Genomic DNA, 13627 nt, shown 5'->3' on the forward strand with positions numbered 1-13627 from the left:
AGCAAGTTGACATGACTGGTCAACTTCTGTAATGAACCTTTTTGGGCAAGAAGATTTTTTAGTCAGGATTATTTCCTCAGGGTAGATTTAAAGAATTGAGAATTACTAAGTCATGTGTAGAAGCACTTAAGGCTCTTGATACTGCCAAACTACTTGCCAAAAACGATTATAGCAGTTTAAATCAGCAGACAACTCCTTCTTCACCATTTTATCATATTCTCACTGTCATTGAGCAGTTTGTTTAAAAAAGAAGGGGAACAGCAATAAATATTTATGAACCTATTAAGTACAAATGGAATTTTGTTCCTTTAGTCTGCATTTCCTTGTCACTACTGGTATGGTAGAACATTGTTAGCCATTTGTATTTATTCTTTGCTGAAATAGTAGGCAAAATATATTAATTATAACAACAGCAATGAATAGTGACCTAGAGATAGACAGAGCTATGAAGTATTATTGAAAGGGTTCATCATGCCTGTAATTCCAGCATTTTGGGAAGCTGAGCTAGGAGCATTGCTTGAGTCTAGGAGTTTGAGACCAGCTTGGACAATATAGTGAGACCCCATCTCTACATACAAAAAATTAGCTGGATGTCATGGCATGTGCCTATTTTTCCAGCTACTCAGGAGGCTGAGCCCAAAAGGCCAAGACCGTAGTGAGCCATGATTGTGTTACTGTATCACAGCCTGGTTGAAAGAAAGAGATTTTGGTTCTAAAAAAGAGAAAAAGCTCAAAAGTGTTCAGAACAATGACTCCCGTTACTTCCTGTCCACAGGACTGGAGTAAAGTATGGGAGGACGGAGTTAATTAACTTCCTGCCCATTCTTGTTTTGATACAATGAGGCTAAACATAATGGCTTCACAGAACTGATGGCAGGTAAATGAAATTACTTCATGGAATTCATTCAGTACCTGCTCAATCCATGTTGGCCCCTTTATTATCTCTTCCTTTTCACTTCCCGTTCTATTTCTGTGCTTGTAGGCTAGGTGGAAATAGAGGCTGCCTAGAAACATGCATTAACAGGTGCTTCTTGGGCCACTCTAGCCTGAAGGACAAGAGAGTATAACAGTGGCACCTCAGTGCCTTTGGCCTTGAGGACCCTTTGGGTCCCTTTAGGCCTCCAGATTTGAGGGGAGGCTCTAGCATGTTCTGGCTGCAGCTGTTGTCTTCAGGGATTCTGCAGCTTGCAGCTGCTTGGTAAGTTCTTTGCTTATGGCTAAGTGTTACCCATTTCTGACCTGTGTCTTAAATTCTTGTTCTGAGTACTATCTGGTACTATCCCTGCGCCCTGGTATTAAATCCTGGTACTATCCCTGCTCCCTGCCAACCCACTCCCATCAGGTCCTCCACCCCAACACTTCACTTCATGTCTGGTAAGAAACTTGCCCCTTCCTCTCCCTGGTGTGCCTGCCTCCTCAGGTAGAACAGGCCTGAAAACCTGTCCTAGGCATGCATGAGGTTGCCTCATAAAGCATCACTGTGTCTTCTACTTTAATTACAGAGACAGTGTAATCAAAGTGTCCCGGCTCTTAGGGAGACTGAGGCTACCCTTGTCTTCCCATTATATAAGTCATATTTCCCTGTCTGAGTAACCAGATTGTGGGGCTACCTTAACAGTCCATAATACACACATACATATACTGAACCCATCATTATTGGCTCCTCCAGCAAAATGTTTCCGGATTCTATTAAATGTTGGCTCTTTCTGAAGCTTTTCTTCTTCAGCCTATAAAAAGCAAGCAGCTATTTGTTTCATTCCCAGGAGTACTGCTTACCAATTGGAGTTGGGCTGTTGGAATGATCTCTACTGCCTACCACCAGGCAAAGAGGAACGGTCTGAGTGGAAGAGAGAGAGGTGGCAGGGAAATCTCCCTTAGAGTGGGCTGTGTGGTCAGGGGTCCCAGGTGCCCACAGTCATAGAGGAGGTAGGGGCCCACTTGAAAATCACCAGATGCTTTTTTCAGACCAGGCCTGAGAGGTTTGGAGTCTCCCAGCTTAGATTACTTATATCTCCTTCCTCCCTGCCCCTGCATCCTCTGGCTTGGTGCCTGTTCTTATTATCAGAGTTGGTAAGGCTCTCATGCCCTCAGAAGAGGAATTTCTTCCATTTCCTCCCTCAACTGAAGCCACACACCTTGCTATGTCTCCTGTCAACCACAGCATATATGAACTACTTTTACTTAAGCAGGATCACTCTGCTCTGCTAGACTAACCAGGACATACCCTGAAACTTTATTTCGTCCTGGAGGGGCTAACCTTCCTGCTGCTGTCCCCCAGCTTCTTTAGTCTCCAAAGGTATACAATTCTGAACCACAGTCCTCTTTTCCCTCCCAGCAGCACATTCAGCTAGCACTTACTGAATACCAATTATGTGCCAGCCACTGGGACGCTGGTCAGAACATAATGCGTACTCTTAAGAAGTGCCCAGTCACTGAGAAGACAGACCAGGCTGTGCCCCTGTGAGGCAGGCAGAATGCTGCTGGGCCCCCAGGAGCAAGGCAACTGGCTCAGTCAGAATTGGGGCAGATAACCTGGGTGCTCTGTAACTCCTAGAAGCCAGATCCTGTATTTTGCTGTTATAAACATTCTCCAAGTGTGCAGTGGTAGGGGAGTAGCCTGGCTGTATACAGAATGCTCAAACCTCCTTCTCAACTCTGAAAACCTTGGACATGGTGGACCCTAGACCACCTTGCAGTTAGGAAAGCCTGACCTGGTCAGTATCACCAAGGAGGGCTTCCCAAGTCACGGATCCTCTTCACCACCACACACAGGCCTCCACTGGCCAGCTTGTGGTTAGACCATCTAGTGTTTACTTCTATAGAAACAAATGATTTTTAATTTTTTTAAAGCAGTAAGCATTTTTACTCTCTTAATTCAGTCTTACATGAAATCTTAATAAATAAGCAAGTAAATGTAGGACTGCTGTGGTTGAAACTGGGATGAGAAGTCTGTAGCCCAGTAGCCCCAAGGCCCCTTTGCATACAGTTCAGAAAATAACAGATGTCTGTGACCCATCACCACCAGAAAATCACAAGCTTTTGAGGTCCCATCCATAGAGCAAGAGGCCTCACACCCACTCTGAGCAGTGGGGAGGGGGCTGCCGAGCCAGCATCACCATCTCACTAGCACATCCGAGTGCTGTAGGCAGAACTACTGAGGGGAAAAATGTCAAGAAAATTCACCAGCACCAAGGGGGATAGCTTTCATCTTAATCTTGCCCCAAATCCCAGAACCAGTAAACTGCCTGTTGTCTTCCTTACTGCGCCCACTCAAGGGGCAGCGGAGGGCACAATAGGCAGTCCCTGAGGGCACCGAAAGGAGGAGGCTGCCACACTCCCAAGACTCATTTCAGCAGCGGGCAGACTGGGCTTGACAGAATGTGGAGGTGAGGAACTAGCCTAACAGATATTTAGCTTTCAAATGATAAGTCTAGGAGTGTGGGAAGTTGTGAGAAAATAGAGAGGAAAGAATGAAGAATGTTATGACAGAAATGCATTCCCATTAAAAATGTACTTTATTTTTTTTTTTTAAGATAGCTCATCTAATGTTAATCTAGAAACTCTAATTTCATGGGGATTTCAAGAGGCTTGTGGGAGAAAGCATCGTGGTAATTGTATATGCTAATGGAGTACCTACAGGACATTGTTATAGTGATGGAAATTCTATTTTATGCAAACACTAAAGCAATCCTCCCTTATATCTTGGCAAAGCTGATTGACAGAGTATAAAATTGCTTTTTAATCCAATTTAGGAAACAAAATGTGTAGTGGGTTTTAGCATTTTAAAATGCTTGAAGGGTGGGAGCCGAAATTCAAAATACCCTGGCAGACCGGCTGTGATATTATATATCAACAGCATATTTCAGAAATATTATTTCAATATAAGTTTCTATGAATTGTGTCATATTTTGTTCCAAATTTTTTTTGGATTAGAGTAAGGAGAACGTATTGTGGAAATATGACCCAGAGGAAAATGAACAGAAACCAGTTTTTAGCCACATTTCTCAGGATTAGGAAGTTTGTAAGTCTCTTCAACAAAACACACTGCAGCTGCTTTCCCTAAGACTATCTCCATACAGGCCACCCCCACCAGACTAATCACCTCTACGAAGGTCACTCTTATTAAGGCCACTGCCACCTAGATCACTAAATCTGTTGGCCTCTTCTCAAATCTCATCCTGTTTCATCTCTCCTCAGCATTTGGTCCCACTGATGGACTGCTTTTTATGTCTTTTTTTTTTTTTTTTTTTTTTTGAGACAGGGTCTTGCTCTGTCACCCAGGCTAGAGTACAGTGGCACTATCATGGCTCACTGCAGCCTCAACCTCCCAAGCTCAAGCAGTCCTTCCACCTCAGCCTCCACAGAAGCTGGGACCACAGGTGCATACCACCACACCTGACTAAATTTTGTATTTTTCGTAGACAGTTTTGCCATGTTGCCTAGGCTGGTCTTGAACTCCTGGGCTGAAGAGATTTTCCTGCCTGGGCCTCCCAAAGTGCTAGGACTACAGGTATGAGCCACTACCTCCGGTCTGCTTCTTGTCCTGAGGCCATTCTGATTCCATGAGACCTTCTCTCTGTGCCCCTCCTGCATGTCAGCACTCTCCTCCTACTTCTTTCCTGTCCTGCCACACATTCATGTTTTCCAGGGAGCTCCATTCACTGCCCTCTCCCTCCTTGCTTGAAGCTGTCTTGGGAGATCTAGGGTGCTCCTACTGCACAGCTTCCACCTCTGGCCCAGAATACCCAAATTTGTGTCTCCAGCTTCTCTCCTAAGCTCCAGACCTGCAGACCCAGCTGCCTTCAGGCTATTTCTCCAGGAATGTTCTGCAGGTTCTTCTAACTGTTTTTGTTAACTTCCCCTGCTAAGCTTCTTTCTCCTCTGGTGTCTTCACCCAGCTAAGGAGCTCACATTATTTTAGTTTCCTATGCCAAAAATTTGTCACCTTTGGTTCCTCCCCTCACTCTCACATTTAGTCAGGCACCAAGTCCTGGAGAAGCTCCTCTTCCACCCTGCAATTTGTCCCCATCACCTGGACTCTAACAGAAGCTTTTTAAGACTCTACTAATTTCAATCTCTTTCCTGTCTGTTTATCCTACACCTGACTCAACCATTTCTCTCAAAATTGCAAACTGCACAACTCACTTCCCAATTGCCTATGGCAGTGGTTTCCAGACTGTCCTCCTAGGAAAGCCAGGAGGGTTCTCCAGACCTCTCTTGGGTCCCTTCCTCAGATTTCCCCACAGCTTTGTATTTCATCAGTTTCACAGATTCTGTGTGTTTTTTCCTCTTTGTACAAATTACAGTTATCCCACAGTATCTACAGGGGGTTGGTTCCAGGACCCCTCACATATACCAAAATCTGTACATACTCAAATCTCCCAGGCAGCCCTGCAGAACCCAACAGAACCTGTTATGCAAAAAAGTCAGCTCTCTCTATATGTAGGTTTCCCATCCCATGAATACTGTATTTTCAATCCATGTTGAGTTGAAAAAAATTTTGTATAAAAGTGGGCCTGTGCAGTTCAAACCCATATTGTTGAAGAGCCAACTGTATTCTGTGTCTAAACGTTTGAAAGTAACTGAAGTTCAGGGCACCCTCTAGAGCAGGTGATGAAGGCCTTTTACAGCCTACTTTTCTACTCAACTCCCTTGGAGAGTGGCCTGAGTTCAAAGGCAGGTTCTGCCACATGCAACTGTGCAACCCTGAACAAGTTACTTCCTAAAGCCTTCATTTTCCCATCTGTGAAACAGGAATAATAATATTAGCTCTGCTTCAGAGTTGGTATTATGGAGTTACTGAGATAATGCTTGGCACATGTGTTAGTGCGTAATCAGTGTTGGCAATTACCATCTTGTTAGTACTCAGGCCCCACCAGTTTAGAAACACATCATGTCCTTTGATACCGTGGTTTGCTTTTGGTAGACTTTGATGCTTTTGGTTTACTTTGCCCTTTAATGCTGGTTTGGAGTCCCCCTTCCTCATTTTTTTCAGTATAAACTCTAATTAGTAAGATTGATATTTTCATTTTTCTGTGACGCCTTCTCAGACACAGTGCTCTCCATTTGCTTCCTCAGTGCCAAGTTTATACATCTTACTAAGGTACTCATTGTGTTGAATTTTATTATTTCTCTATACATTCTCTTTTTATCGTCCTCCCTCCCACTGTCTCTCTCTCTCCATCCTCTATTGCTACAAAGACTGTGGATCATCAAGGTGGGGACCTGACCTGATTCATGTCCATGCCCTTGAGGTAAATTATGGTTGCATCCATATTTGTGTCCTTGGAATACACAAAGGGTCCTTCCATATCCATGTCCTTGGATCGGCTGTGGGTGCTCCCATATCTATATTCTTGGGATACACTGTGTACCTTCGCATATTTTTTGAATGAAGCAAAGTAACCAATGAATAGAAAGTGAACCAGGAAGACGCAGGTACCTTGTGATGAGAACCCCTGAGTGGTACTGAAATCACCAGGTTTAATTTGACAATTCAGCTTTGCTTTATGCTTGCCTCTGTACTGGTCAGTTAATGACCCTTGGTAGCCAGGTCTCTTCAATAGATCTGCTACTACAATAAAGTGCTAAAGTATTTTACCTAAAAACAAACTCAATTATCTGTGGGACGTGTATACACAGAAAACACAAATTATCTCTACAGTAATATAAACATTTAATTTTTTTTGGTAGAAAAATATCTACTATTCAATGCACACTTATGTGCCAGTACTATGTGAATGAATGCTTTACATATATTATAAAAATCTTCAAAAGTTAAAACCAGCAAGATGTGTTTTTACTATTCCAGTTTTGCAGATGAGTAAATGAGGTTCAAAGAAGTTAAATAACATGTCTAGAGTCTCATAGCTAAAGAGTAGAGCCAGGATTCCAGTAAGTGGTTCACAGTGGCAGATGGTAGATGAGGGGAGGTTAGGCGCGGAATCCTGGTGATGTATACCTTCTTCTCCATCACCACGTGATCTTAGTGAGCTGGGGCTACTTGCCATGTTTTTTGTCCTATGCTTGCTTTGTGTCTTACTGAGTTCAGGGAGTAAGCAACATTGAAACTCAGACTATGTGGCATCTCTCCCAAATAGCACTAGCTTTATTCTCAGAATTCTTTATTGTTGTTTTAAAAACATCTTTTCTGGTCTTAGTCCATTTCATCAGAGCCAGTTGCACCAAGCATTGTAGGCATGAAAAAAATTGCTATCTCCAGTTATATTTTGTTTGTGTGAGTTTTTTTTTCTTTTGTGTGTATGTGTGTGTTTGATGCAAGTCTAGAAAATAGATTTGTATTACGTATATACATACACACATATTTAGAGAGAGAAAAATAAAAATACTACAAGCCAGGCATGGTGGCACGTGCCTATAGTCCCAGTGACTTGGGAGGCTGAGGCAGGAAGATCGCTTGAGCTTAAGAGTTCAAGGCTGCAGTGAGCTATGACTGCACCACTGTACTTCAGCCTGGACAGCAGAGCAAGACCCCATCCTTAAAAAAAAATGCTTATAATAGAAAACTTAGGAATCACAGAAAGAGTACAAAAGAAGTTAATCTCCCATTAAAATCAAGTATCTAACCACTGAGAACATTCAACCTGTGACTTTCCAATGTTTTTTAATGCCTGTATATTATTATTTTTGTCAAAATAATAATAATCTGCTACATAAATGCTTAGGGTACATGGATTTCTTTTTTTTTCCATTTAGCAGTGTATCATGAACATTTCCCTGTGCTATATTCTTTCACTACCTTGTTTTGGGGAGCAACTTAATAGGCATCCTTAACTGTGATATAAGTTAATTTACCTGTTGGTTTGTTTTTGAGATGGAGTCTTGCTCTTGTTACCCAGGCTGGAGTGCAACCTCCACCTTGGCTCATTGCAACCTCTGCCTCCTGGGTTCAAGCAATTCTCCCGCCTCAGCCTCCTGAGTAGCTGGGATTACAGGTGCACACCACCATGCCTGGCTAATTTTTGTATTTTTAGTAGAGATGGGGTTTCATCATGTTGATCAGGCTAGTCTCAAACTCCAGACCTCGTGATCTGCCCACCTCGGCCTCCCAAAGTGCTGGGATTACAGGCATGAGCCACCATGCCCGGCCACCTATTTTTTTCCACATTTTGTGTATTCCCATACTTTTGCTAATGATTTTCATAGGACTTATGCTATTGTTGGTATTGAAAATCCCAAAAAAGAGGTGTATGAGTTAATTCTTTGGCATTAACATTTATGTGAATGATAGCTGTGGGATCATTTTCATTTAAATGATTATAGAATTTTAAGATTGTAGCAAAAGGGATATTACCAGCCACTCAGGGTAGCCTCATCAGCAGCTTCCCTGACAGATGAGCCGTTTTCTGCTCAGATACCTCTGTGAGTAGGTGCTGCTCACACCCAAAAACCACAGCCCTCTGCTCCTCTTCATATGCCCTGACTTTAGATGCTCCTGCAGTGGACGTAAGGAGCTGGATGCTGACACAAATAGATTTTGAAAAGTTGCTTCCGAAATTTTTAGAAGCACTGCACTGCAAGATCAGAGTGATTTGAGAATCCTGGAAGGAAGTTAGAGGCAGGATGGTGGGCAAAATAGCACAGAATGCTGGCTGAGCTAATAGAAACCGAGGCATTATAATAGATGGATAAAGCTTGTTCTCTGATTTGCGAGCTACAGTTATTCTAATTGATTTCTGCATACTTGTGGATGGGGATCTGCCCTCTTCCATTTATTTTTCTTTTGACAAGTAAGGCATGAAATGTTGTTCCATGCTTTTCTAATTTAAATGTTGCACATGCTGAGAACTTATCTTGCCAGCCATTTTAAGCCTGGCCAAAACCATAACACATTGTTGTTATTAGTCTTCATCATTTGATTAGGGCCAACATTTTGTTTGGAATTATAAAGGAGTATAAATCTCTTTTATAGTTATAGCTGATTTCTGCCATAAGAGAGAGAAGATGAGAAGGCAGAGTTGTTTCCTTGATGTGTTGCTTTGGTTAGCCTCATGAGGCTGATTAGGCCAGGGATGTTCACTTTGAGAGACTTCTTGAGAAGTAAGTTTTCAATTTAATTTAACTTAACAAAAAATTACCTTGATGTGCAAGGCTCTTTAGGTGGTGTGGGAGGAGAAATTAAGATGCAGATGACAAGGTTCATGCTCTTGGGGGTCAAATGATTCAGCAGAGATGCAAGATACACGATAACTAATATAAGGTGGCGTGTGAATAGTACGCATACACAAAGATTAGAGAGAGCTTAGAGGAGAAACAGCATTACCTCTTAGGGGCTGCGGATGTTGTCCTTGAGGCCATATGCATCCCATTGAGCCTGCTGGCTGAGTAAGCCATCTGTCTCTCAGACATGTACTACTGTTTTTCAAATGTATTATATGTAGATGCCCTGGTAGCCAACAATGCTTTTAAATGAATTTTTGTTTTATTACATTTATTATAGCTTTTTGTCATATTGTATATTTTTGGTCAGTGGCTACTACCATGATGACTCCTATCATGGGCACCTTTGAAATTTTTTCATGTTAAAAATTCATCTAGTTATCCAAAGATGACAAACTGTTGCCTACAGCAGTCAATGCTATCCAAAAGACATTTCTGTGATCATGGAAATATTCCCTGCATTGTCCAATACTAGCCACATGCAGCACCTGAGCACTTGAAATATGGCTAGTGAGATGGAAGAACTGAATTTTTAATTTTGTTTGGTTTTAATTAATTTAGATATAAATAGCCATATGTGGTAGAAGCTGTCATATTGATCAGGGATAGACAGATCTATAGTGTCCCTCTGTTCGGAATTTTCTGAACTCTTCCCCTTCCCTGCCAGGTTGTCTTGTCCTACCTCCTGCTACTTTGTTTGTTTGTTTTTTGAGATGGAGTCTTGCTCTGTCGCCCAGGCTGGAGTGCCGTGGCATGATCTTGGCTCACTGCTACCTCCACCTCCGAGGTTCAAGCAGTTCTCTGTCTCAGCCTCTTGAGCAGCTGGGTGGCACCTGCCACCATGCCTGGCTAATTTTTGTATTTTTAGTAGAGACAGGGTTTCACCATCTTGGCCAGGCTGGTCTTGAACTCCTGAGCTTGTGATCCACCTGCCTCCACTTCCCAAAGTACTGGGATTACAGGCATGAGCCACTGTGCCTGACCTTACTAGTTTATTTTATACCCACAAATGTGGGTGACTACCAGGCCCACTTCTTGGGTGCCCCTATTCCAGAGGTGCTTTAGGTTAAGAGAAGAGTTCTTTCATAGATGCTTACTGAAATGTAAAAGCCTTTTCTAATCATAGAAATGAAAAGAATGGTGGTTTATACCATTCTTTTAGCCACCATCTGATTGTCGGGGGCTTTAAGGAGATTTCTGTATACCTGAAACACATGAGTTAGTTGTTTTCATAGTTTATTTGTTTTAAATTTTGTATAGCATGATCCTTTTTTAAAAATTGACTGTTTGAGCCAGGCGCAGTGGCTTACACCTATAATCCCAGCACTTTGGGAGTCCGAGGTGGGCGGATCACCTGAGGTCAGCAGTTTGAGACCAGCCTGACCAACATGGAGAAACTCTGTCTCTACTAAAAATACAAAAATTAGCCAGGCATGGTAGTGTATACCTGTAATCCCAACTACTCGGGAGGATGAGGCAGGAGAATCACTTGAACCTGGGAGGCGGAGGTTGCAATGAGCTGAGATTGTGCCATTGCACTCCAGCCTGGGCAACAAGAACAAAACTCCATCTCAAAAAAAAAAAAAAAAATTGACTATTTGATAGGTGTGGTGGCTGTAAATAATTAGAAAGTCAGATCAAAATATTATTCCTGGGTTCTTACTAAGCCAGAAATTTCCCTTCTCCTTTGTTTTTCTGATGATGATTATTATGGATAACCAAATGCTCTTCGTTCTCCAACTTACATATAATACAGTTCATAATACTTTACAAGTTATTTATTTTTCTCATGACTTATAGCCTTGGGGTCTTTTAAGACTATCATTGGCAGGAACAGTGTACATTTTAATGGTTCCTATTAAGGTAACAAAACTACAAGAGGATAGCCAGGTAAATCTGAACATAAAATCCACCATAATACAAATAATATAAATATAAATATAACTTTATATTATGGCTATCACATCATATAACTATTTATGTTAAGGCTGATATTCATTATAAATGTAGTGCTAATTAGATTACTAGGTAATTCTCTATTGTTATTCTTCCAAAAAGATATTTGTCTCGCACTGTTTTAAAAGAAGACAGTGCAAGACAAAAGGGAGGAAAGCAGTAGGAAGAAAGCAGTAGTTTGTAGAATCCAAAAAGGCAGATGGCCAGAAAGTTCTTTTAGAACTCATGCTTGAGGACTTCCACCAAAATAACAAATACCTCTCATGGATCAGCCTGGAAAGGGGTCCCGGGTCTTTCTGTCGAGTGAGGCTTTCTATCCTACCTCCTCCCAAGTGTGATGACCATATCACTGTTCCCCTGCTACTCTCTGGGCATCTTTCTTTCACTTCCCTACTCTTCCTGCTTTGAGGCCAGAGGCTTGGAGGTTTCTTCAAAAATCAGAACCAGAGAGAGGAAAGTTCCAGTGACTGAGCCAAGATGCCTGAATGTATTCTCCTGGCTGCTGCTGGGCCATAAACCTCAACACCAAGTGTGCCAATGGGAGAGGAAGTTTAAGGGTAACTGGGTGATGCCCAAAGGGTACAGATCCTTAGCTAGATGCAGGGAAACATTGGTAGTTGTGCAATAGTCTCCATTCTCTATACCAGGACTCTTCTACCTTTCGCTGTCTTTCATAAACTTCCATGGACAAAAAAATACATAGGCAATTATTTCTGATATTAAAATTTTTGAACACCTTTTTTAGCACTTACTCTTGCTGTCCATATCTCTCTGTAGTCTACTAGTCTCCATTTTAAAGGAGATTGCATGGGCTGCTGTTATGTTTGTGTTTGGTGGTGGTGGTGGTGTGTGTGTGTGTATGTATGTGTTTCAGGGATGGATCAGGGAGCGGAGGTAATAAGGTAATGGCGGAATGCCAGCCAGAAAAGAAAGGTTAACATTTGTAATTATAAAATAACCTTCTAAAATTGCTCCCTTTCTATCCTATAGTAAAACAAAAGAATAATAATGGAAATGTAATATTTTCTCAGCCCCCAGGAGGTATGTCCATTCTTGCTCTATACTCCTACCCCCTTTGCAGAAGATAGCAGTTAAGAGGTTAAGATGAGACCCCCCTGCCGCAACCCTCTACGAGTCTTTGGGAAATGATCTAAAACAGTGTTAACACTTTGGGGTCTGTAATGCTCTCCTCCCTTGGGTCTTCCTATGCTCTGACTGCCACCCTTACTCCCTGTAGCACCTGAGTAACTGTGGGTAGCTCTTTTTATAGGACAAGGTTCTTTTCCTTGACAGATGTATATAGAAAAAAATCATGGGCAGTGCTACTCAATCGCACATTTTGCTGGTGCACTTGGTTTAGCCACATAACTTCTTAACCTTCGTGTTTCTATTTTATATGATTTCATTCTGCTTCCAAAATTATATCAAATTATCATGTCTTCTTCATTTTCCTTTATGCTGTTTGAATCTTATTATTTCTTTGATTAGAATGTCTTAGCCTGAAAACCTCAGGTCTTCACTATAGAAAACTAGTACAAGGCTAATCATCTGTCAGCAAACTTTGTATTGCTGGATGTTTTAGTAATTGCCATCAAATGTAGTAACGAGGTTGCAGGTTTAATGAAATGCTTATAAATGGCTGCTTTAGGGAAATCAACTGCTCTATTTTCAATACTGAATTCCAGATTATTGTGTATTAACACAACTGTGTTCTGCCTTTTTTATTTCAGTACCTACTAGAAATGAAAAGTTTAATCCTACCCCCAGAACACATCCTGAAGAGAGGAGACAGTGAAGCAATAGCATATGCATTCTTTCATCTTGCACACTGGAAGAGGGTGGAAGGGGCTTTGAATCTTTTGCATTGTACATGGGAAGGCAGTAAGTAATTTTCATTTTTTTGAAACATTTTTAAGAGCATGAAAAGGTGCTAAAATGTTTTTGCGCTGAGTGTTTATGATGAATGATGAAGATATACATCTATATTACTCTTGTGTTTTATTATGGCCCATCTAAGACAGTTAGTGAATTAGGTTCTCCCATCTACCAGTGGTGGTGGGTATTCCTGTGGTGAGGCTGTTTCCACAGCTCAGAAAGGTAAATTTATTTTATAGATGGGGTAAATCCAGATGTTCTTCAGAGAGTGCCATCCTGAAAAACCTGTTTGTAAACTTGGAGAGCCCCATGGCATCATGGTAATCTTTGGCATGGGGTTAGGCTTCCTGCTAAACACTGTTGACCACTTCTTGATGGCCTTTCTGGGTGGATTGGCTAAGAGCCACAGTTATCCTCCACTGGTGCCAGACTGGCCACACCCAAAGGCGTGGCAGCTATGCTTCAAACCAAGGACAATGGCCATGGAACCCTAGTGTTTGCTAAGAGGTGTAGCACTCGTGTATTAATGGATAAATGCTGGGTAGATGAATGTAGGAATAAATAAATCTGTGGGCATGTTCTCCATAGATATTATATTCAGTGTAAGGAGAAGAGG

The 13627-nt window shown here is 41.8% G+C and overlaps 1 protein-coding gene across 19 annotated transcripts in view; it reads left to right on the plus strand.

Annotated features, from left to right (window-relative positions):
• The window catches only part of ST7 (suppression of tumorigenicity 7), a 306671-nt gene that overhangs the window by 272519 nt on the left and 20525 nt on the right, over nucleotides 1–13627 (plus strand). For all 19 annotated transcript variants that reach the window (XM_017975480.4, XM_017975482.4, XM_009002742.5 and 16 more), the window contains one exon: nucleotides 12867–13017. In XM_017975480.4, coding sequence (XP_017830969.1) covers nucleotides 12867–13017 — 151 coding nt within the window. The remainder of the gene's footprint in view (nucleotides 1–12866; nucleotides 13018–13627) is intronic.

The sequence above is a fragment of the Callithrix jacchus genome, chromosome 11 (assembly GCF_049354715.1).
Source record: "Callithrix jacchus isolate 240 chromosome 11, calJac240_pri, whole genome shotgun sequence".
In the NCBI taxonomy this organism is placed as follows: Eukaryota; Metazoa; Chordata; class Mammalia; order Primates; family Cebidae; genus Callithrix; species Callithrix jacchus.